This window comes from Gouania willdenowi, chromosome 22, assembly GCF_900634775.1.
Source record: "Gouania willdenowi chromosome 22, fGouWil2.1, whole genome shotgun sequence".
Taxonomy (NCBI): Eukaryota; Metazoa; Chordata; class Actinopteri; order Blenniiformes; family Gobiesocidae; genus Gouania; species Gouania willdenowi.
In genome coordinates, this window is record NC_041065.1 from 10,337,778 (window position 1) to 10,362,860 (window position 25,083).

At 36.1% G+C, this 25,083-nt stretch overlaps 2 protein-coding genes across 5 annotated transcripts; both read left to right on the plus strand.

Moving 5' to 3' along the window:
* Positions 1-100: 100 nt before the first annotated feature.
* On the plus strand, positions 101-12,934 carry LOC114456688 (uncharacterized). Of its 4 annotated transcripts, none has more exons than XM_028438628.1 (5): positions 101-236; positions 5,205-5,229; positions 5,315-5,366; positions 5,521-5,638; positions 11,048-11,555. In XM_028438628.1, exons 1-5 carry the CDS (start codon positions 207-209, stop codon positions 11,240-11,242), a joined length of 420 nt encoding a protein of 139 aa, XP_028294429.1. In that variant the 5' UTR covers positions 101-206; the 3' UTR covers positions 11,243-11,555. The 4 variants fall into 4 exon arrangements, 2 of the variants coding, with proteins under 2 accessions (XP_028294429.1, XP_028294428.1); XR_003672871.1 differs by lacking the exons at positions 101-236; positions 5,205-5,229 and adding exons at positions 8,606-8,661; positions 12,518-12,601 and having other exon boundaries at positions 5,314-5,366; positions 11,048-11,305; XM_028438627.1 differs by lacking the exons at positions 101-236; positions 5,205-5,229; positions 5,315-5,366; positions 5,521-5,638 and adding exons at positions 9,276-9,809; positions 9,990-10,266; positions 12,518-12,601; positions 12,706-12,934 and having other exon boundaries at positions 11,048-11,305.
* Positions 12,935-16,293: 3,359 nt separating this feature from the next.
* On the plus strand, positions 16,294-24,163 carry LOC114456686 (zinc finger protein Dzip1-like). Its single transcript, XM_028438622.1, has 6 exons — positions 16,294-16,378; positions 17,790-19,159; positions 20,723-20,790; positions 20,876-20,927; positions 21,091-21,208; positions 23,643-24,163. The coding sequence occupies exons 1-6, from the start codon at positions 16,364-16,366 to the stop codon at positions 23,715-23,717; spliced, it is 1,698 nt and encodes a 565-aa protein (XP_028294423.1). The 5' UTR covers positions 16,294-16,363; the 3' UTR covers positions 23,718-24,163.
* The last annotated feature ends 920 nt before the right edge of the window (positions 24,164-25,083 follow it).

Consider the following 25,083-nt stretch of genomic DNA (forward strand, 5'->3'; position numbering starts at 1 on the left):
ACGTTTTTGTACCGCTAAAAGTCATTTAAGTTAATATTGCATGGTTATTTAATATTATTCCCGTGATTCCGAACTTCCTTTAAATCTCGGGTCACAAACTCACTTCCTCCTTCGTCTCCACGACTGTGGACGGAGGCTGTGCTGAGAAAACATTCAGAGGAATGTAACGTTTTTGTGAGCGGAAGGGTCCACAACACGGCTCCACTATGATTATTGTTGCTGGACGTACTATTCTGGTAAGTAAACATGCATGTTTATCCGTGAACACAGCATTATAAATGCTCATATTTTCACCACATAAGCAAAACAAAAGCACGTGAGGCTTTTACTCCGGAGCAGAGCATCACACGCTGGAGAAGTCAAGTCATTTATAGCAGAAAAACCTCCAAAGTCCGTGTTTACATGCACATAGTTCTAATGTCGGCAGTTAAGAAAGCTAAGCTAAGCTAAAGCTTATCACATGGTGCTCGAGGTAATACACCTAGACGCTGCATCCAAAGAAGGAGAGATGAATGATGTGACTACATATTAGTGTTTCTTATTATTGTTTTATCTTATAGTTACTGGTATTCTCATTGTATTATTGCTATTACCTCATTTTCTTACATTGTTTATTTTTTTTATTATTGTATTATCGTTACTGGATTCTCATTATAGTATTTTGTTATTGCTATAATTATTTTATAATTGTACTACTACTGTATTATTGTTATTGCTATTTTTATATTCTTAATTACAATTTTATCTTATAGTTACTATAATATTATCATTGCTATTACCTTATGTAATATTTGTTATTGTATTATAGTTACTGGATTCTCACTATATTTTATTGCTACTATTATTACAACTATTACTATTATATCTCTATCTAATTGTACTACTACTTTATTATTGTTATTGCTATTCTTGTATTCTTATTTATAATTTTTTATAACCATTACTACTTTCACTATTAATATTATATCTCTATCTAATTGTACTACTACTTTATTATTGTTATTGCTATTCTTGTATTCTTATTTATAATTTTTTATAACCATTACTACTTTCACTATTAATATTATAGCTCTATCTAATTGTACTACTACTGTATTGTAGGATTGTTATTCTTATATTATTCTTTTTTTTTTTTATCCTTTTATCTTATAGTTACTGGTATTCTCATTGTATTATTATTAATATTGCTATTACCTTATTATTTTATGTTTATTATTGTTTTTATTATTGTATTACAGTTACTGGATTATCTTTGTTATTTTGTTATTGCCATTATTAGTGAGGATGCAGGAGGCATCTTCACTATTGTATTCGTTAAACTTTATTATTATAGTAGTTATTCTTCCGCCATCGAAGTAACTCCAACAGTTTTCAACCGATTTGAACAAGTTTGGTGTCAAAAACGTTCAGCTAATTTTTCCCTCTTCTGCTATGTTTCAACTTTTTAGTAACTTTTTAAACTATTTAACTTTTTCCACTTTTCACTTTCCCATTCATTTTCCCATCCACTTTTGAGAAAATTCAACTTTCAACCCTCCAAATTTGAAGTTCCACTGCTCAGCCATTTTTTAGCCGATTTAAACCATTCAACTTCTAAAATGTTCACATATCTGTTGTCTTTTAACTTCTATCTTCACAATTTATTTGTCTTTAACTGTTTTAAACCTATGAAGCTTCAAGCACACCCACCAACTCTTCACATTCCTGAAATTAGAGTGGAGTGTAGCAGCCCTTATTTTAATCCTAAAAAATCTGCAAACAAATTGTCACAACTTCCAAAATATTGAACACAGAGACCTAATTTTCTCAAAAGTAGTAGAAATGTGTGTTGAGCCACTCACAATACCACATTTTTTTGCCATAAGTTCAGCAGTTTTTGATTTATTAAGCCTGAAGTGGACATAATCCTACAAATCTACAGGCTTGTTTGCATTGGAGAATCGTCAGGTCACTGCTTAAAATCCATGGTCTTTCTCTCGTCCTCCTGGCCTCATCTTTTGTCCTAAAAACATAAAATTGAACTCATTTGTAGCCTAAAGCCTTGTGATTCTCACAAACTGCTCAGTTTTTCTGTAAATTATACAGTTTTCCAGTTGTGATGTGTTTTACACAGGTTCCCCCTGGCTGTAACAGGCTAATTTCTGCCTTGTCATCCTGCACACACATTCTCCCCACAGGTGCATGTGATTAGTGCTGTTACCATGGTAACTAGGTAACTGACAGCCCTGATGATGAATCCACCTTTCTGTGTGATTTACATGTTCTCCCAGTGCCTTTTTTTTTTTTTTTATTAAACTTGTATCTTCCAGCCCATTATTTAACCTTTCACCTTTGACTTAATCTTTTAAATCCACCTTTCTGTGTGATTTACATGTTCTTCCAGCGCTTTTCTCCACTTATTGGAACTTTTAACCCCTTCAGCCATTTTGTAACTGATTCAAATGAACCTTTAACATGTTCAGCTACTACCCCCAACCCATTACAACTTTTTTCAACCTTTCCAACACATTTTAACACATTTCAACAATTTCAACTTTTTTTTAGCTTTTTCAACCTTTTTCAACTTTTTACTACTTAATACTGTATAAACTGGACTTCTAACTGGTTTTCCTTTCATACTGGGATTTTAAAACTTCTTTCAACCTTTTTCCAACTTTTTTCTACTTTTTCAACCCCTTTTTGAACTTTTTCAGTCCATTTTAACTTTTTGCAACCCATTTCAACGTTATTAACCCATTTCAACTTTTCTTTTCAACTTTTCCAACCCATTTCTATTTTTTTCAAAGAAATTGCTAATTCTTGGTTAGTGAAAATGTTAGAGGAATGCTAACACTAGACTAATGCAATCGCAAAGGCTGCAATTTTTTTTAAATTATTATTATTTTCATGTCTTGTTAATTTCAGACAGTGTTTAAGAAGTACAGTCCACATGTTTCCATGTTTCATGAAACGTGAAGTTAGTTAGATATGTTTAAGAGGTAAAGCCACAGATTTGTTTGCTTTGTTATTGTAATCTGTGCTTTAAAAATTATATTTTATATTTATTTAAAGTTTAAATAAATCTGAAATTGTTTATTATGAAACAGATTGATTTATTGCTTGTGTTCATTAAAAAACACATGACAAGAGGCCCTTGAAAAAATAACGGCATATTAAATCGCAATCGCAATATTGAGTAAAAAAATTAGATTATTTTCCAAAATCAATCATTGAGTTTGTAGTGTATAGTGCAAAGTTTGCCATTTTGAAGACAGCCCATGACCAATATGAATACAGACACCCTCCCTTCAACCTAATTCTAGGTCACATGTAGTGTTGTGGTGGTCAAGACCGGTCTTGGTGTCGAAACCGGTCTCGAGACCAATTTTTAAAGGTCTTGGTCTTGTCTCGGACTCTGAAGCATTTTGACTCGGTCTTGTCTCGGACTCGGGATTTTCCGTCAAGACCGTTCGAGACCAGCACTAATTCCTGCTATTTTTAAACTTTTTTATAATGTGATAATAACACGGAGAAGAACGGAATAAAACAATCCTTTATTCATTATTTAATCCACCCCGTATAATGACCACAACCTTCCTTAATGTGACTGAGTGACGTGTGTGACACACTCATACGTGTGTGACACACTCATACGTGTGTGACACACTCATATGTGTGTGTGGCTACGGTGTCAGTTTGGACCGCGGAGCGCAAGGGAGATATGAACTAATCACCGGTAAAAATCCCAGTAAAACTCCAGAAAACAATCACCATGAATAAATATTATCTCCCTGGTAAAGACAGTAGCTCTAATAACTGGTAAAATGATAAACTGATGATATTACAGCCTGTGAAGGCTGGATAGGGGACGCACTTACTCTGCTTCTGGGTCCTAGTGCCAGCCGAGCGGTGAAGCCTGTTCCGTTTACCGTGTTTACTGAGGTCCGTGTGTGTAAGTGTGAAAGTCTGCATGTTTATCCACTCTTTTCATTATATCCATGTCTTTTAAGGCTTTATTACATAATGTCGGCTGTAGTCCGGGCCGCCGCCATCTTGGTTTATGTCGTCACCAGCACGTCATCGCCGCAGAGTTGCACGAGTACAGAATGAGCCAAATAACTGTAAAGAGGTCTTATATTAGTCTATTTTCTTTTTAAAGTGGTGTTTTTTGTGTGTCTTTAGACTCCAATTACATTTATGTATATAATATGTTCCCCACGATATAAACAGGTTCACAATATAATTATTTTTTTATAGTTTCTGTTTCCACTGTATCCAGAATAATAATAATTCTCAACAAGAACTATTGATTGATTTGTCACATGACTGTTCCAGGGTTTGAGTTTGTTTTATTTAGTTTCACATCTACCTGTAGCTCTTTGTTTTTTAGACTGATGACAACTTGTTTGTAGTTTTATTTCAGAAAGTTTCACTTTTACAGTTACAGTTGGAAACCTTTGTTAATTGAATATCCTAGTTACAGCAACCAAATTAAACTATATCAACTAAGTGAATAAATAAAAATGGCCTGTTTAAAGGCTTTTTCAAACTAAAAAAATATCTTGTGAAATCTGTGACCTGTTGACCTGCAAAACTCAAAGAATCAGAATCAAGAATCATTATTTCTTGGCAGAAATACTTTTAAACACTTGCTGTACATTCAGCTGACATAAAAATATTGTTTTCAAATATGTAGAATAATTGTGAATTTATCAGTAGCAGTTTTAATATTTTAGTTAATTTTTTGCAGGCACCTTTTTTGTCCATCAAATGTATTTAAAATAAACTAAAATTAAAGAGAGAATGTTATTTAACTGTTGAACCTTGCCATAATTTTATTGATTTATAGATTTTTTTAAATTGGAAAAAAAAAATGTTTTTGGTCTTGGTCTCGGTCTCGGCTTGTCTCGGTCTCGGCTCCCGAAAGTCTTGGTCTTGTCTTGGTCTTGGTGCATTCTGGTCTCGGGCAAGTCTTGGTCTCGGATAGTGTGGTCTTGAACACAACACTAATTTAACATGAACCATTTTATTAAAATGAAGTTGGTTCAGCTTACTTAACTGTTTGCAGGATGAAGTAAATCATGTTGGTTGTCCTTAAATAACAGAGTTTCTAACATTAAAAGTCTTGTTGGATTTACTGAAAAGTTTTAGTTGAAATTTATTAAAAAGATTGATGCAAATTGTTACCTTAATTTAATTAAGTGGAGCCTTTGTATTTTTTTTAGATGGAGAATGAAAACCAAGGAAAAGGTTGGCCGCTTGTTTACCTAAACAGTCCTCTTTCATCCTTATTGTTGTTATGATCACATTATTAATCTCCTCTGTTCGGTTGCAGTAAAGAAAAAGAACAAATTGGTGAGAAAAATGAAGATCTTGGGACAAAAGATGTAAGAAAAATTCCAAAAATGTTTCTTAACAAATGCTGTGGTTCGGCCCACTTCAGATCAAACTGGTCCAAATGTGACCTTTGAACTGAAATGAGTCTGACAGCCCTGGTGTAGATGGTAAACGAGTGAAAGCCTGTTTGTTGTGTGGGTTCAGTTCACAGAGTTGCAGGAGAGTATTGAGTGTTTTTCGTTGTCGGAAGAGGAGCACTGTGGAAAAATCTAAATCATCATCAGAGAGTGAGGAAAGTTCTACAGAAATGTCCTCCAGTCAGGTCAGCAGTCACATCCTTCAGTTTTTCCTTTTAATTCTTAACAATTATTTTCTTAAAAACATGCTTTAATGGGCCTTACAAAGTGGAGTGCATTTTGTCACTTAAATCCACAAAAAAAGCATAAAAATGACCGTTTTATTTTTTATTGGATTATGTTTTTTAACTGTCCTGTATGTGGACATAAAGCAGTGAAGTAACTCACAGAGCTTTATGCCTTTATGATTCTTTTCTCTGAGATTTTAAACCTGGACATATGTTCTGTTACAATACATTTAATTTTTAGGCTACATAATAAATATAAATGTAAGACTGCAAACGTTAAGTAATTTCAACATTATTGTGCCCTAGTTTCCTCCTCTACGTATACATTAAATACAAAATATGTTTTAAAAAAAATGGTATTATCCAAGCAATAAGTGATCTTCACTTTAATTTGCTTGATTTTGTGACCAATTTCTAATTAATTTAGAGAAATCATGTCATAATTTGAGGAAAATGTAAGGATTTTGTACAAATTTTCAGTTTCACTTTAAAGATGACTGCAATCATGTGATATAGGCAGCGAGTAACCTGTGAGCCCTGCAAATATTGTTGAGTTTCATTTTCACAATGATTCATGTTTCCTCTGTCATTTTTACTTTCTCCTGCGGGCTGAATTAGATGCTCCAAAGGGTCAGATTTGGCCCTTGGTCCTTGAGTTTGATACAAGTGTCATAGGGGGTATGTGAATTAAAATCAAGAATTTGAAACGAATATAAATGGAGCAAATTACACATTTTATCTGAGATTACATTATTATGTTTAAGTGTGCAGGAGTAGGGGGCACAGGGCTTCAGGTTAAATATCTGATGGAGTACGGGACTGGGAAAAGTTTGGGAACTACTGGTCCAATCCATAGGCCAAACTTTCCATGCAGCAGTAAAGGTTATATATCATAGTCTTCCAGTTGAGTTGTCTTTGTCATTTGGGTTGAGGATTCCTTTATATGTGTGTATGGCTGGGCGATTAATTGAATTTCGATTTCGGCTGCCCTCGATCACAAAAACAAGATAATCGTTATAAAACGATCATTCTGCCGCCCGCACGGCGCGTCTTGTGTGGTAAATGCAGCGACCCTTCCAACTGTGCACTCCGCCCCGCCCCTTCCCAGTCCCAGGTGCTAGTGAGTGTTTAGAAAAAACTTGTGGAAGGAAACGGTAGAAGATGGCAGAAAGGGAGCCTTTGGTCGTGAAGAAAGGAAAAGTGAATTCTGTGGTGTGGAAACACTTCGGTTTCGAGGAGTCTGACTCGGAACCAACTAAGATATTGTGCAAGATATGTCACGCGACTGTGTCTGCACCTCAAGGAAACACAACCAATTTATTTAACCATTTAAAGTCCACACACAGAATAATATATGACCAAGCAGTGAAGGAACAAAACTCAAAAATGAAAAGCTCCTCGACTCCTGCCACCGCCACGCAGTCCTTAATTAAGGACACGCTTTATAATTCCACCGCATATCCACCCAGCTCCCACAGGCATAAAGAAATAACTGATGCAGTCACATACATGATTGCCAAAGACATGAGCCCTATCAACACCGTTAACGACCCGGGGTTCATTAAACTGATGAACACAATGGACAAGCGGTATGTGTTACCATCACGTCACCATTTTAGCAGAATTGCGCTGCCTGCACTTTATGACGAATGTCGTGGAAAAGTTGCAAAAGAAGTGTCAACAGCAGTATATTTTGCCACCACAATGGACCTATGGTCGAGCCGCACCATGGAGCCATATATTAGCCTCACACTTCATTACATTGACGCGGATTTCACCATAAAGGCGAATTGTCTCCAAACGGCTTTTTTCCCCGAAGACCACACAGGGCAAAATATAGCCGATGGCCTGAGGCAAGCGATGGCTGCATGGGACTTTAAAGAAGAGAAACTCGTCTGTATCACAACAGACAATGCCTCAAATATGAAGCTGGCAGCTGAACTCAATGGCTGGATGAGGCTGCAGTGCTTCGGGCACAGACTCCACTTGGCCATAGTTGATTAGTAGGTTTCCTTCTCCTGATTGTGTGATGCAATTTATTAATAATTAAACAAATCATGTACAACAGTGGTTCTCAAACTTTTCACAGTCCCGTACCCCTTCAGACATGTAATCTTAAGGCATGTAGCCCCTACTTCTGCACACTTAAAAATTATAATAATGAAATGCAGTTTTTTTCCAACCTTGGGGTCAGGACCCCATGTGGGGTCACCTGGAATTCAAATGGGGTCCCCTGAAAAGTCTAATAGTTTATAATAATAAAAAAAAACAAAGCTAAATATCAATGTATTTTTAAAAATGTTTTAATTATTATTTTTCAAATTTTAACATCACACAACAATCTTAAACTGTATTCTATACTTTCACTTTCTCAAATATAAATCTAGTTCAAAATAAATTGCAGAATAAAAAACAAACAAACATTATCAAAAGCTAATTCTAGAAAGAAAGAAAAAAGTCTCTGGAGATTAAAATGGGGTCACAACCCAAAAAAGTTGGGAACCACTGATGTAATGTCATAAACAATGTAGCCCTACAGTGAAATGTGTCTCTGAATAATATACAACAACAACAACAACAACAACAACAACACATTTAATAATAATATTCTGTAACCATGGGTTGTCTTACATCAGCTAATGTGTGATTTGTGGCAAAGCATGGAGGCTCCTGACTGCTGGTCGATTTATATTCTAGTTTTTTTTTTTTTTATTCACATACCCCCTATGACAATTTGCGTTCCCCACTTTGGGAACCTAGGATGTAGAATATATCATGTTAGCTATCTATCTATCCATCTATCACACACACATGATAATGTATTTAATTCCTAATAATAATTCATATTTCCCAGCCTATTGATACATTGATGACGATTATGATGATGGTAATGATGATAAATGTTTATATTTATTGTAATTTTAGAGAATGCAATGAAGGACCACAGGATTGGCCGTGCAATGGGGGTCTGCAAAAAACTGGTCAGTGCCTTCTCCTACAGTTGGAAAAAAAAGAGGGAGCTGACAGTAGGGCTGGGCGATATATCGAATATACTCGATATATCGCAGCTTGTAGTCTGTGCGGTGTTGAAAATGACCATACCGTTAAACTCGCGGACTTTTTTTTTTTTTTTTTTTTTGAAATGTCATCTTAATGACAACATGCACAAAAGGGCACTATTTGTTTTAAAATATTGTAGTGGCATTATGTACAAAAAGTGCACTTTAATTTTGTGTTTTGAAATGCCATGTGAGTTGCATCCTGCACTAATGTCTTGTTTTGAAATGTCTCTGTGACAATTTTGCACAGAACGTGCACTTTCTGTTGACAATTTTATGTTTGAGCCACTCACTGTTTAATAAATACAGTTATGTCAACTTTGACTTAGTTGTGATATCCCCTTTTTTGCATGAAAGTTTAAAATTGGCATATATCAATGCAGTATGATCAAGAATGTTTTAATGTAGACATATAGAATCATCATACTGGTGTGATTTTGTGCATCAAAGTGTTAATTCAAGGGTAATGCAAAATATCGAGATATATATCGTGTATCGTGACATGGCCTAAAAATATCGCGGTATTTATAAAAGGCCATATCGCCCAGCCCTAGCTGACAGATGTACAGAAGAGGCTGAATTTGCCTGAATACTCTCTTACGACGGAGTGTCCAACGAGGTGGCGGTCTCGGCAGGCTATGATTGGCAGGGTCCTAGAGCAGCAGAAGGCCATTGCAGAGGTCCTCTACAACAACACAAGAAACAGACACCTCACCCCCTCATGGCAGGACATCGATGTACTGGAGGCCATCAACAAGTCACTAAGCCCTCTCGTTGAATTTACCGATGCACTTTCTGGGGAGCAATATGTGAGTGTGTCTTTTGTCAAGCCAACTCTCCACCTTTTCAACACATCCATATTGGCTGTGCAGGAGGACGACACAGACCTTGCAAAGTGTATCAAGAAGAAGATTGTGGGCTATCTCAATGAGAAATATGATGATGCACCAACACAAGAGCTGTTGGACATGGCTTCAGCCCTGGACCCAAGGTTCAAGCTCACATATGTGAGTGAAGACAAGCGTGGGTCAATTGAAGAAAGACTGTCATCTGAGATGAAGGCTGCCATGGTAATTATAATAACAATGCTATGGTACTAATGACAACAGTAAATACAATGTAATTTAATGTAAACAAAAGTTGTTTAAGTTATACTTTATTATTTCTAGTTGTGAATAGCCATAACCATTTAGTCAGATTAAACATTTTAATCATTTCTCTTCACAATATTCTCCTCCTCCTTTTCCCAGGAGAAGGCCCCTGAGAGAGCAGTGACTCCTGCTGATGACACTGACGCCACCGCTGCTGGTGGTGCACGAAAGAAGAAAGCCTTGGGCAGCTTCTTCAAGCCGGTCATTGAAGGCACAGCTCCAAGATCCGCTGCTTTGCAATCGAACCAGGACCAAGACAAGGCCATAGCTTTTGAGCTGCAGTCCTACCTTCAGGCAGGGATCACTGGACACTGAGGCGGACCCACTAGAGTGGTGGAACGTATCCCAGAAGTTCTACCCACGGCTCTCCAACCTGGCAAGGAAATATCTTTGTATTCCAGCCACAAGTGCCTCATCAGAGAGGGTTTTCAGTACAGGTGGTAATGTCGTCACCTGCCTGCGCTCATCCCTGAAACCAGACCAAGTTAACAGACTGGTGTTCCTGGCTAAAAACCTTTAAGAGGTTGTAGGTGTCAGATTGCAGGGAGCCTGGATGAGGGAGTATGGGACTCGGTGTCAACTACTTTTGTTTTGTTTTTAAAAAGAGTTTAAAAATAAGTTTTGGCAGCTGATTTTTCTTGTGAGTGCGATTCAGTCCGTTTATTCTTGTTAAGACTAATTTTGGCCAAAAGGGTGTGCCTTTACCTCAAATATAGTTTTAATTTGTTAACTGTTATATCGTTAATACACTGATTAATACGACAGTGTTTTTTGCAGTACTAGGTAAGGTTGTTGTAGCAAGTGCATTACACCATAGTTGGAGTTGGAATTTTTTTTATGGTAAAGTAATTTTGTTTCAGTGTATAATACTTTAAGTCTGGGATAGTGTTTATTTTTTATTTTTACATATTATTTAATTCATTTTATCAATATATTTTTTATCTTATTTATTTGCATTTTTCTTGTTTTTCACTTCAAGCTTATGGTGTTAAAAGAAATACCAGAGTTAAAAGTTCAATAAATGCTTTTTCACAAATCAATGAATAATCGTCTTTAATAATCGAGATTACAATATCAATCAAAATAATCGTGATTATGATTTTTGCCATAATCGAGCAGCCCTATATGTGTGTCATGTTCTTGTTCTGATGTTCCAGGTCACATCTGACGTAGAGACAGAAGGCACCATGAACGCCAGCCTGACTTCCCTCAATGACGTCAGTGAAACATACCCCGAAGACCACACAGGGCAAAATATAGCCGATGGCCTGAGGCAAGCGATGGGACTTGAACGAAGAGAAACTCGTCTGTATCACAACAGACAATGCCTCAAATATGAAGCTGGCAGCTGAACTCAATGGCTGGATGAGGCTGCAGTGCTTCGGGCACAGACTCCACTTGGCCATAGTTGATTAGTAGGTTTCCTTCTCCTGATTGTGTGATGCAATTTATTAATAACTAAACAAATCATGTACAACAGTGGTTCTCAAACTTTTCACAGTCCCGTACCCCTTCAGACATGTAATCTTAAGCCATGTAGCCCCTACTTCTGCACACTTAAAAATTATAATAATGAAATGCAGTTTTTTTCCAACCTTGGGGTCAGGACCCCATGTGGGGTCGCCTGGAATTCAAATGGGGTCCCCTGAAAAGTCCAATAGTTTGTAATAATAAAAAAAACAAAGCTAAATATCAATGTATTTTTAAAAATGTTTTAATTATTATTTTTCAAATTTTAACATCACACAACAATCTTAAACTGTATTCTATACTTTCACTTTCTCAAATATAAATCTAGTTCAAAATAAATTGCAGAATAAAAAACAAACAAACATTATCAAAAGCTAATTCTAGAAAGAAAGAAAAAAGTCTCTGGAGATTAAAATGGGGTCACAACCCAAAAAAGTTGGGAACCACTGATGTAATGTCATAAACAATGTAGCCCTACAGTGAAATGTGTCTCTGAATAATATATAATAATAATAATAATAATATATAATATATAATAATAAATTTAATAATAATAATATTCTGTAACCATGGGTTGTCTTACATCAGCTAATGTGTAATTTGTGGCAAAGCATGGAGGCTCCTGACTGCTGGTCGATTTATATTCTAGTTTCCATTTTTTTTTTTTTTTTTTTTTTTATTCACATACCCCCTATGACAATTTGCGTTTCCCACTTGGGAACCTAGGAACCTAGAGGCCATTATAAACATAAGTAACCCTGCAGCCAATCAGGAGATGTTGCAGAGACACAACAAACTCCCTCAAACTACTCCTGCAATGTCTTTCCAATCCAGTCCAATACGACTTTATTTGTTAAGACAAAAATAAAATACGTAGCAACAAAAACTACATTTGAATTACAAAAAATTAAAAAGTATAAAACATGAAATGTCAAAAATGTCAAGGAATGTAGCAAAATAAGAGAAATAAAATGTATTTGGCATCTAATGCCAACGCTCTGGAGCAAGTCATTCTTTATTAGTTGACGTAGTTTATCTACACTTTTTTTCTATATGTGACAATGGTTTGTATATAGAAAAAATATGTATACAGTAAAGACATTTCACTGGAATTCTGACTGTACATACATTAATTACTCCTTCCTATTTGTCATCAGGCAATGTGGCTGTTTTAATAATATTCATATTTGTGGTCGTGGACATGCTTCAGTCGAGACTTTATTGGGACCATAATTTAACAGGTACTAAATATTCTGGAAGTTCCAACTCTAGTTTTTTAAAAAGAAGATTAAAGTAAAAGATTTTCAGTTATTTGAAAACATGGCTGTGAAATGATAATGTTTAGTGCAGGAACATCTTCCCACCTTCCTCTTCAATGGCTACGAGGACTTAGACACGTTCAAGCTGCTGGAGGAGGAGGACCTGGATGAGCTAAACATCAGAGACCCTCAGGACAGAGCGGTGCTGCTCACAGCCGTAGAGCTGCTACAGGAGTACGACGGTGGGTGGATCAGTGACATACCTGCATGATTGTGCCCTAGTTTGCACTAAATGACATCTTCATCCAAGCAATAAATGACATATTTGAGTCCCTACAGGAACTTCACTTCTAAATTCCTTGATTTTGAGACCCAATTTCTGTGTAAGATGTTAAATGTATTTCTCCATAAAAAATAATAATAATAAAAAAAAATGTAATTGTCATCATCAAAGGTTAACACTACATGTAGAGCAAAGTTTTTTTTAAACAGCAATGAATGATTTATTCTTGCAAAAAGTATGATAATCCACTTTTTTATATTGCAATATTGTAATCATCTTTTGTGTATTCTTTAGGGGATTTTTTTTAAGAAGATACAAACTATAGAAATAAATCTATTTAGGTGCCACTAAACCAAAGTTTTCCAACCTTGGGTTCAGGACCCAATATGGGTTCACCTGAAATTCCTGAAAATTTTTTAGTTTAAAACGGCACACAATCTTAAACAAGTGTATTTCTATACTTTCACTTTGTGGAACTAATTAAACTAAAATGCAGTAAAAATAAATAAATAAATAAATATATTTGAGCTCAAACGTGATCAAAAAGTAACTCTAGAAAAAAATGTCTTTGGAATATCAGATATCAGAATGGGGTCACGATCCAAAAAACCACTGCATTAAATACTGTTTCTTTCCACTTATTTACAATGTAGGATTCTTTAAAATGTGTGTTATCACTCGTTCATTCCTTCATTATGCTCTATAGTTGTTTTAAATAGTTGTCTAAGCAAAATGTTGTTGTCGGACAAAGGGGGTTCTTGGATTCAGAAATAAGAGAAAAGGGGTAGTTGAGCCAAAGAAGTTAGAGAATCACTGCTCTAAAGCAGCGTTTTGTCTTTTATTTTGAAAAAAACTTTTCTTTTGACAGGCATGCTGTGAAATGCAGGTTGCACAGGAAAATATACAGATTTATGCTTTTAAAAAAAGCAACGCAACCGAGCAAAAAGAACCAATCAGAGCCAGGATTGTGTTTGATGGACTGTCTGACAGCTGTTTCTCACAGGCCCCGCCCCTTTCCCAGAGCTGTAGCGCCAGCTTTTTTACAGTGTATGGTCTAGAGGAGTTGCAGATGAAATTAGCAACTTTTCTGCTTGAAAGGTAGTTACTGCTGCTTGATTTACATTGTGTTTGATTTGTTATTGTTACACTAGAACTCTGTGGTGCAGAGTTCTCTCTCCCCCTCCCCTGACAGGGAGGGGGAGAGAGGGATCTGAGAGTTGCGGACTGCACCTTTAAGGCCTTTACATTGCAGTGTTTTGTACATTTGTAAATTCCTTGAAGGCTCAGTGTTACTTGCACGTAATGGTCTGAGGTGTTTACCACGTCTGTAATGGTCACAATAACTGACCATTTTGTGTAATGGTCAGTTATTGTGACCATTACAGACGAGACCATGTCCACTTTAGGTATTTTCTATCATACACTATACGTAAATAAGTAGGTTTTGAGTTTAGCTTTAAAGGTGGAGAGAGTAGCAGCTTCTCGTACTAAGAATGGGAGCTGGTTCTAAAGGTGAGGAGCCTGGTAGCTGAACGCTTTTCCTCCAATTCTACTTCTGGACACTTTAGGAACTTCCAGTAGACCAGCAAACTGAGTGATCTGCCCAGATGATAGGTCACTAACAGGTCTTTAAGATATACAGGAGGTTGATCATGTAGAGATTTGTATGTTAACAGGAGGATTTTAAACTCTATTCTAGATTTTACAGGAAGCCAATGAAGGGAAGCTAATACTGGAGAAACATGCTCTCAGAGAACTTAAAATAGTGTGATCAAAATAAACTTACACCTATCACATGCATTTTTAGCAATACTCGTTCTTTCACGAAATAAAAATATTTATGAATAACACATTGAGAACATAAATCACGAATGAAAAAACATCCCCAACGAGAACTTAAAATAGTCTAATCAAAATAAAGTTACACCTATCACACTTATTTTAGCAATGCACACATCCGTTGTTTAATAAAAACAAAAAATATTAATGGACAAAACAAACAATTTAAATAAAAAATGAAAGAAAGAAAAAACTACACTGAGAACTTAAAGTAGTGTAACTCAAAGAGTGTTGCTACATTTTATATCTATTGTTCTATACATCTTACAATACAAGTGATTGTGGAATTATGAAGAGGACAATAAAATAAAATTCCTGTCCAAAGTTCATACAATTAAGCTTTAAACTGAATGAGATATTCAGATTTTAAAGCTGAATAAGCAGACGGTCTGACCTGAGACTTTCAACATGGCTGCTGCTTGATTCAAGGGTGTGCAACGTCAGATTTGTTTTGACTGCAATGATACTGTTCATGAATTATTTCATAAAATTGCCTTAAATGCAGCTTTGCTGAACAGCTGAATTTTGACAGGTAGTCATGGTAACTCAGGATAAGTTAGAACTAGAGTTGTCACGATACCAAAATGAGTAGCCACGATACCAAACAAAGTATCACGATTCCAGGTAATATTCAATACTGAAGCCTTTTTTTTATTGGTATTATTTTTATGAACTGCAATGTATTTGTACAAGTTAGAAATACTTATTAATTATGTATAGTGTTGTTTGGTGCATGATAAGAGTACATGAACAAAAGCATATAAGCAATAAAAAACTAATAAATGAAGTTAGAATTTATATGGTTGAAATTCAAAAAAATAATCATTGTTTCCTTTGCACGTTAATTTGTTTAACTAATATAAATAATCAACTTAGGATAACAAATTCACTGCTTTTTTTTTTTTTTTTTTTTTTTTTTTTTTACTATTTGACAATAATACTTCTCCAATATAATAAACCATAGAGGATGAAATACAAACAAGTTTCTGTCGAAGCGGAGCTGTCTTCAGTTCCTTCTTGCCGGCAGAAACACACGAACAGCCAATCAGCTAACAGACGGGCGGACCCAGAATGCGGAAACTGCCAATCATATCTCCTGATGTCACCAGTAACAGGCAAACAGCCAAACATTCAGCACCTGTGGAGTCCGGTTGCCATGTTGGTATGTTTTCAAGTAAATAGTGTGCAGTGAGCTCAGACTGTATGGTGAGAACCTCGAAAAGAGTAGAGGCAGCTGCTATGTAGTAAACTGGTACCGGTAGTATCGTAATCCACGGTAGTAAAGTTGTGTAGAATTTCTAGTATTGTAGGTAGTAGGTTGTTACAATTTGGCACCGCGGGGTACTGCGGGTATCTTGCAACTATAGTTAGAACAGCTCATTGTTGACAGGTAGTAATGGTAACTCAGGATAAGTTAGAACAGCTCATTGTTGACAGGTAGTCATGGTAACTCAGGATAAGTTAGAACAGCTCATTGTTGACAGGTAGTTATGGTAATGGATTCCAGAATTTGAAAGCCATGTAGAATGTAGAGACAGCACAAAGAGCTTTTAGAAACGACTGAAGTAGGTCTATATTTTTAACACACCCCTTAAATATTGAGCAGGAGTCCTCAGTGAGCAATGTTTGTACCTAAGGTAAGTTATAATGAATCGTGTGTGTGTTTCAGAATTAAATTTGCATTAGGAATTGAGTGTTTACAAGGTCTGTTGAAAGAGGATTTTACTTTTATTCTAAATGAAAGAGAAATTAAAGCTTTTAAACCATCCATGAAAAAGCTACTTAACCTCCCACCTTTCTATAGACATACTTCCTACGGCACTGCACTGGTATTATAAAATAACAAATATATAAATAAATTGCAGTCACAAATAGATCCAAACATGAATGTGTGCCCTTTTCAGCCCCTTTAGCATCTGATACAATTATAAAGCATCACCAATTGACTTGTAAATTCACAATAGACCCAAAATAGCTAACTAGTAAGGACTGTTCTTGATACTTGTTAATGTTTACACACAAAGATGCACTTTAACATGCAGGATATGAACAAAATCTTGAGTTTTCATTGGTTGTCATGTTTTATTTACAGGTTAACAAGTGCAAATTTAGTAAACACCCACAAACTAGGCAAACAGTGAAAAAATAAAAATAAAAAAGGTCTTTAAAATTGTACAAAATAAGACGGAAACCCAAAACAAAACTCTTAAGTTACATCAGAGTGGAAGTTAAAATGATAAACTATTCAAACACTAAATGACAAAGTTTTTTAATTATTACATTTATTTAATATGAAAATATAATTTTATAAATCTCAAATCTATACACGTAAAAAAATGAAGCCTTTCAAACATGAAATAAAACGATGAGCAGTGCAGTGTGTCCATGTGATCTTTGTCTGTTTTAGTTCTCACATGTTATGGGGCGCCGATGGCAAAGAGCAGCTTTTGGCAACATTTAGCAACAAACAACATTTAAAAAAAACTTTTGTGAATGTATTTATTTGACCAGATTTAGAGCAATACTTGTGAAATTTGATATTTTTTCTTGTAAAAATCTAAAACTACATGTGAAATATTAAATCTAAATGTTACATTTAAATCTAAAGGTTAAATTTTAATCCAGATGCTAAATGTTAAATCGAGATGCTGAATGGTAAATATAAATGTTACATCTAAATCTTACATCTAAATGTTGAATCTAAATGTTAATTCTAAATGTTAAATCTAAATATTGAATGCTATATTTAAACTTATTAGTTAAATATTGAGTTTGACCCATAACATTTAAATTTTACATTCAGATTTAACATTTAGATTTAAATTTAACATTTAGCATCTAGATTTCGATTTACCATTGACATATTTTTACGAGAAGAAAATTATCACAAATTTTCCAAATGTTGCTGTAAATCTGGTCAAATGTAACAAAAAAGAAAAAATGTTTTGCTGCTCAGTGGTACGAAAAGTTGCTGTTTAATTTAACTTGCACAACTTTACAATCGGTGTCCCATAACATGGGGGTTCATATCTGCTGTTTCCCTTTCAGCTTTTCCTAGAAGGAGTTAATTATCCCTATGGTGGTGACACCCGTAGGAGCCCTGCACCAGCACCAGCCATGACTCCATTCAAATTCCACCTGCGCCGGGAGAGCATGGACTGGAGGCGGATTATCGCGGTGGACGTGGGCCTGGTGGTGAGCCAGGTGGACGTGGACATGCTGCAGGAGCACATCAGCATGGTGACCTTCTGCAGCCTGGAGGGCGAGTGCTGCGTCCGCTGCAGAAACCCCATTGATCCCTCCTTAGTGAAGCTGCTGAGGCTGGCTCAGCTCTCCCTGGAGTGGCTCTTGTACTCCCAGGAGGTCCTCACCTACAACCTGGTCGCTGTCGAGGAGCGGCTGACTGCGGCCGATAGGGAGCACAAGCAGCTGCTCGGGCAGCTGAAAAAGCAGGAGGAGCATGACATCGAGCTGAAGCCCATCACAAACAATACATCTCTGGTCAACAGCCTCAAAACAGAGAACATCAGCCTCAAATCAGAAAACATCTGCCTCAAATCAGAGAACATCAGCCTCAAATCAGAGCTCAATAGACTAAAGGAGCAGATCAATGAGCAGCGGCAGACCATTGAAGCCAAAACATTTCTGGAAATGAAGCAGCAGTCACAGAAAGACCTGCTGAGAGCGACTCGTGTCAGCGACGAGGCGATGGCCCAGTTGGATCGCAAGCTCGACGACACCAAAAATAGCTTGCTCAGGGAGATGGAGTCCATCTACAACCAAAACCTCCATGCTCTGGACAAAGTCAGTCAGAATCAACTTGTCAGGCAGGAGATACTTGTCAACCCTGTGGACTCGCAGCAGCAGAGAGACATCTACAAGGAGATCCAGAGCCAGACAATCCAGATGTTGGAGCAGCAAAAAAAGAAACATAGTCAAAAATGGAAATCCAGGTTGCAGGGAGTCAAAGCTCAGCACAAATCTGAGATTGACAGGCTGATGGATGAGCTGAGCCAAATGCAGATGTACCAGTCTGAGAACCATAAGATGTCCCGGATTCTGCGGAAGAAGAAGCTCATCATCCAAGCTCAGAGGGAACAGATAAAGAGCATTTATTTAAACCCACCCATCAAAGAAGAAGAAGAACAAAAAGAAGAAGCAGAAGAAGAAGAAGAAGTACCAGTCATCAAGAGTTCACCTGCACCAGAGCCCCAACAGAAGAGAGTTTCCACGATGAGGCCAGTGTCTGTTCCAATCTTGGATCCTATACAGGAGCTGTCAGAGGATTCAAACACCATATCTGAAAAGAGTCCAGCGCAGACAGAACCCAAGCCTGAGCTCAGGAAGGAGTTGGCACTGACGCTCGTCAGGCCGGTGGAGAGTCAGAGAACGGAAACTTCTGGGAGCCTTACAGAAAAGTAAGATCAGAAAAAAATGAAGAAAAGAAAGCTGTACATACACATCAGAAAACACACGTGAATCATAAATGTAAATTCCAAGCAGATCATGATACCATAAACTCGGATTATGATTTATTACAACTAAAAATACATATGATTATTTATCGACAATTTTGTTCTGTGCAAAAATGTTGTTGCACCGTTTAAAAAAAGAAAAACATGTGTAGAATTGGCGCAGCTGAATTAAATTTGCACTCAATGGCCCTCATTTATCAACCTTGCGTAAAAATGGTGCAAATCTGGGTGCAAATTTGGTCGTACTACAGGACCAATGCGTGATTCATGAAACATTCGTATCTGACCAATCCCAGCGTACAAATGATCGGGTGTTGATAAATGCGGCGGCTGAATTCGATCAATATTTACGTGTTATGCCCTCCTGTTCCGCCTGTAAAATTATAAATCTAAATTTTAAACCTAAATCTAAATGTTAAATCTTAATCTAGATGTTAAATCTTAATCTAGATGTTAAATATTAAATCCAGATGCTAAATGGTAAATCTAAATGGTAAATTTTAATATTAGCGGAGGCCCCGCCCACTGAGGTCAAGCAAGAAAAGAAGCATTTCCAAGGTGAAAATCGGCATCCTCACATCAGAGGTGGAGCAAAACAAAGATGTGCTTTTTGACAGTGTGAAAACTGGACTGAAAGCATTTAAAGTCTCTGTGGAAGAGAATCAGCTACTGAGCAGGTGACGTCTGCCCCCCTGTGTGCGCTGAAAACAACTTCACAACAGAGACCCTGGAGACACATATGGATATGACGATTTTTTTTTTTTTTACCTCAGTTAAAGCAATACATATCACATTAAAATAAATTAATGATTGAAACCTAGTCAAGTTATGTACACACTTCAGGTTAGATGTTAGTCTGATGTGGTTGATTCTTTAAGATTTATACAATTTTAGTCAACACTATGTTTCTCAGTGTAATTGAAATAATTGTGTGGAGAAGGTAGAATTTACCCAAATCTGATCATTTTACCAAAAAAAAAAAAAAAAATGCTATTAGAGCGCAATATAATCTATCAGTTTCATTATTTTGAAAATAATAACTTTATTTATAATCAAATAAATTACAAATACTGAAAGTCAATGTTTTAATTAGATTTTTTGGATAATTGTACATTGAGAAGTATTTTTTCCCAAGTGTAAGTGTAATTTTACTCACACTTAAGTACAATCTACACTCTGTAATCTACGTTGCTACTTTTAGAATGAAGAATGAAGGAACTAGAACAAATATTCAGGCTATCAGGATGCCCGATCGTGAATGCGCCAAGTAATAACCTACAACTTAAGGAAATGACATCACTTTTTATTCTTTCAACACACAAAATTCCAGATTCAGGTTTACCTTTGTTTACAAAGCAGCCTGTGTTTAATATTTCTATATTTAGTTGTTCACCTGAGAAAATTGTGGTTGAAAGTCGATAATCTACACAAATAAATCAAATGGAATATTTGGTGATTGAGATTTAATTCTTCCTAAAAATCTCTTTGAATTCTGTCCCTGATCAGGAAGCTTCTGTTGAGCTTCATTGAGGAATCGGATCCTGAGATGGAAGAGGTAGAAAAGCAAGGAAAAGGTTGGCCGCTTGTTTACCTAAACAGTCCTCTTTCATCCTTATTGTTGTTATGATCACATTATTAATCTCCTCTGTTCGGTTGCAGTAAAGAAAAAGAACAAATTGGTGAGAAAAATGAAGATCTTGGGACAAAAGATGTAAGAAAAATTCCAAAAATGTTTCTTAACAAATGCTTGGAGTTGTGTGGTTGGGCCCACTTCAGATCAAACTGGTCCAAATGTGGCCTTTGAACTGAAATGAGTCTGACAGCCCTGGTGTAGATGGTAGACGAGTGAAAGCCTGTTTGTTGTGTGGGTTCAGTTCACAGAGTTGCAGGAGAGTATTGAGTGTTTTTCGTTGTCGGAAGAGGAGCACTGTGGAAAAATCTAAATCATCATCAGAGAGTGAGGAAAGTTCTACAGAAATGTCCTCCAGTCAGGTCAGCAGTCACATCCTTCAGTTTTTCCTTTTAATTCTTAACAAATATTTTCTTAAAAACATGCTTTAATGGGCCTTACAAAGTGGAGTGCATTTTGTCGCTTAAATCCACAAAAAAAGGCATAAAAATGACCGTTTTATTTTTTATTGGATTATGCTTTTTAACAGTCCTGTATGTGGACATAAAGCAGTGAAGTAACTCACAGAGCTTTATGCCTTTATGATTCTTTTCTCTGAGATTTTAAACCTGGACATATGTTCTGTAACAATACATTTAATTTTTAGGCTACATAATAAATATAAATGTAAGACTGCAAACGTTAATTTCAACATTATTGTGCCCTAGTTTCCTCCTCTACGTATACACTAAATACAAAATATGTTTTAAAAAAAACGATATTATCCAAGCAATAAGTGATGTGATATCAGTCCCAACAGGATCTTCACTTTAAATTTGCTTGATTTTGTGACCAATTTCTAATTAATTTAGAGAAATTATGTCATAATTTGAGGAAAATGTAAGGATTTTGTACAAATTTTGAGTTTCACTTTAAAGATGACTGCAATCATGTGATATAGCAGGGGTCACCAACCAGGTCGCCCGTAAGGACCAGATGAGTTGCCCGCTGGCCTGTTCTAAAAATAGCTCAAATAGCAGCACTTACCAGTGAGCTTTTATATATATATAGATTTATTTATTTAGCTATTCTTGTTTAAATCCCACTTACATGTAACTTAGAAATGACAATACATATATATAAACACTTAAAATGTAAAGTGTTTTTTGTGTTTAATACATACTTGCCAACCCTCCCGATTTTCCCGGGAAACTCCCGAATTTCAGTGTTCCTCCCGAAAATCTCCCGGGGCCACCATTCTCCCGATTTTCTCCTGATTTCTGCCCGACATTGTCCAGGCGGACCATCCTTCACTGAGCGTCGTTTCCAGCCGGACAATAATAATGATTACACCGCATAAGAGGAGGAAGAAGACTCTTCTTCCTCTTCTTATGCGGTGTAATTATATTGTTGTAATAATAATAACGATTACACCGCATAAGAAGAGGTGTAATCGTTATTATTGTCCGGCCGGAAACGACGCTCAGTGAAGGATGGTCCGCCCGGACAATGTCAGTGAGGAAATCGGGAGAAAATCAAATCCAACCATGTGTAGGGAAGTGTTTCTGTTTTGGTTATAGCCGTTGTTGTATAGGCTATGTTTAATTTTCCTTTTGTTGATTATTTTTATTTCAAGCATACATTGCATAGATTGATGGATAATTTATGCAATGTATGCCTTTTTTGTTTAATTTTATTTATTCTACTACTACCACCATTTACCATTTGCACGGGTACTGTGGAATTTGTTCTTTACTTTTTATGTGTTTTTCAAATAAAAGAACACTGTGAAATTGAATTATTTCATTTTCTCTTTAAAAAGCAAACTACCAATGCCAGGCTTCCCACTAACTGACAAAGAAACAGATAACAGATTTGGTGTCCAGTTCAAAGTGTGACATGATTTATTTAAAAATTTGAGAGTTGACTTTTGTATTTTACATGAGTTATTATTTGTACAAACATGGTGCAAAGTAATTCATGATTTGTTAAAAAATGTTAGTGGCTAGCTAGTTAAAATGGGATATTGTGATTTCACAAGACTGTCTTAGAAGTGATCATTTGAAAATGTTCAATTTGAAAAATGTGCACTTAGAGAAAATATAAAAATAAAGTGTTGCATATTGATATTTATCTGTTTCTATATATATTTATTGTGAGAAATCATTGAGATGATCAGTGTTTCCACAAAGATAAATATTAGTTATTATTAATAACATAGCGTTAAAGGTAAATTGAGCAAATTGGCTATTTCTGGCAATTTATTTAAGTGTGTATCAAACTGGTAGCCCTTCGCATTAATCAGTACCCAAGAAGTAGCTCTTGGTTTCAAAAAGGTTGGTGACCCCTGTGATATAGGCAGCGAGAAAACTGTGAGCCCTGCAAATATTGTTGAGTTTCATTTTCACAATGATTCATGTTTCCTCTGTCATTTTTACTTTCTCCAAAGGGCTGAATTAGATGCTCCAAAGGGCCAGATTTGGCCCTTGGTCCTTGAGTTTGATACAAGTGTCATAGGGGGTATGTGAATTAAAATCAAGAATTTGAAACAAATATAAATGGAGCAAATTACACATTTTATCAGAGATTACATTATTATGTTTAAGTGTGCAGGATTAGGGGGCACAGGGCTTCAGGTTAAATATATGATGGGGTACGGGACTGGGAAAAGTTTGGGAACTACTGGTCCAATCCATAGGCCAAACTTTCCATGCAGCAGTAAAGGTTATATATCATAGTTTTCCAGTTGAGTTGTCTTTGTCATTTGGGTTGAGGATTCCTTTATATGTGTGTCATGTTCTTGTTCTGATGTTCTAGGTCACATCTGACGTAGAGACAGACGGCACCATGAACGCCAGCCTGACTTCCCTCAACGACGTCAGTGAAACATAGAGGCCATTAGAAACATAAGAAACCCTGCAGCCAATCAGGAGATGTTGCAGAGACACAACAAACTCCCTCAAACTACTTCCTGCAATGTCTTTCCAATCCAGTCCAATACGACTTTATTTGTTAAGACGAAAATAAAATACGTAGCAACAAAAACTACATTTGAATTACAAAAAATTAAAAAGTATAAAACATGAGATTTAAAAAATGTCAAGGAATGTAGCAAAATAAAAGAAATAAAATGTATTTGACATCTAATGCCTACGCTCTGGAGCAACTCATTCTTTATTAGTTGACGTAGTTTATCTACACTTGTGTGTAACCTGCTGTGTTTTAATACTGGTTTTATATCATTGTACAATATTTTTTTTTTTGTGACAAAGGTTTGTAAATAGAGAAAATATGGATACAATAAAGATATTTCACTGGAATTCTGACTGTACATACATTACTCCTTCCTATTTGTCATCAGGCAGTGTGGCTGTTTTAATAATATTCCCATTTGTGGTCATGGACATGTTTCAGTCGAGACTTTATTGGGACCATAATTTAACAGGTACTAAATATTCTGGAAGTTCCAACTCTAGTTTTTTAAAAAGAACATTAAAGTAAAAGATTTTCAGTTATTTGAAAACATGGCTGGGAAAGAATCATGTTTAATGTAGAAAAACAAAATCAGCAAAAAGAATCCCTTCCAACTGTTGAGTTTGGAAATTAAACATATTTACATGACACACACACACACACAGAGTGAGGTTTGTTTGTTGTTTGCTTAGTTGTTGTCTTGTTGGTTGTTTTGTTGAGTGGTTTGAAACCTCTTTCTATTTAAGTAGCAATCATTTATCTCATGCATGTTTAGATTGCTGGGCTTTGTTATTTTAGTTTGGCTATAGTCGCCGGTAGTCCTGTTTTCTGGGTTTTCTTTCTTGGTTTAATAGTTAGTTTCAGCTGAGGTGGCTTAGCCAGGGTGGGGCCTGGTCCGATGGCCCATGGAGCAGTTAGCCAGGTTCTTCACCCCTCTTTTCCTTATTTTGGCCGGCGCCTGTAGCGTTTTTGGTTTGTTGATTTATGTTTTGATTCAATAATGTTTTCTTTACAATAAAACTTGCAAACTCGAACCCTTTTGTCTGTGTCCTTTTGTATATGTTAGTGGTCTCCCTTCATCAAGCCACTTTTTCTTGAGGAGACTGTAACAGCGTAATTGATAATTATTACAATTATGGCATGAAAAAAATCTGTTGCTGCTGTAATCATAATCAAATTGTGTTCATATAATTAACTTTGTAATTAAAGTTTCCATGAAAATTCTATAAAAAATGTCAATTATAATTTAACACAAAACTGGGGAAGCACGTTACAGTTCTATGTA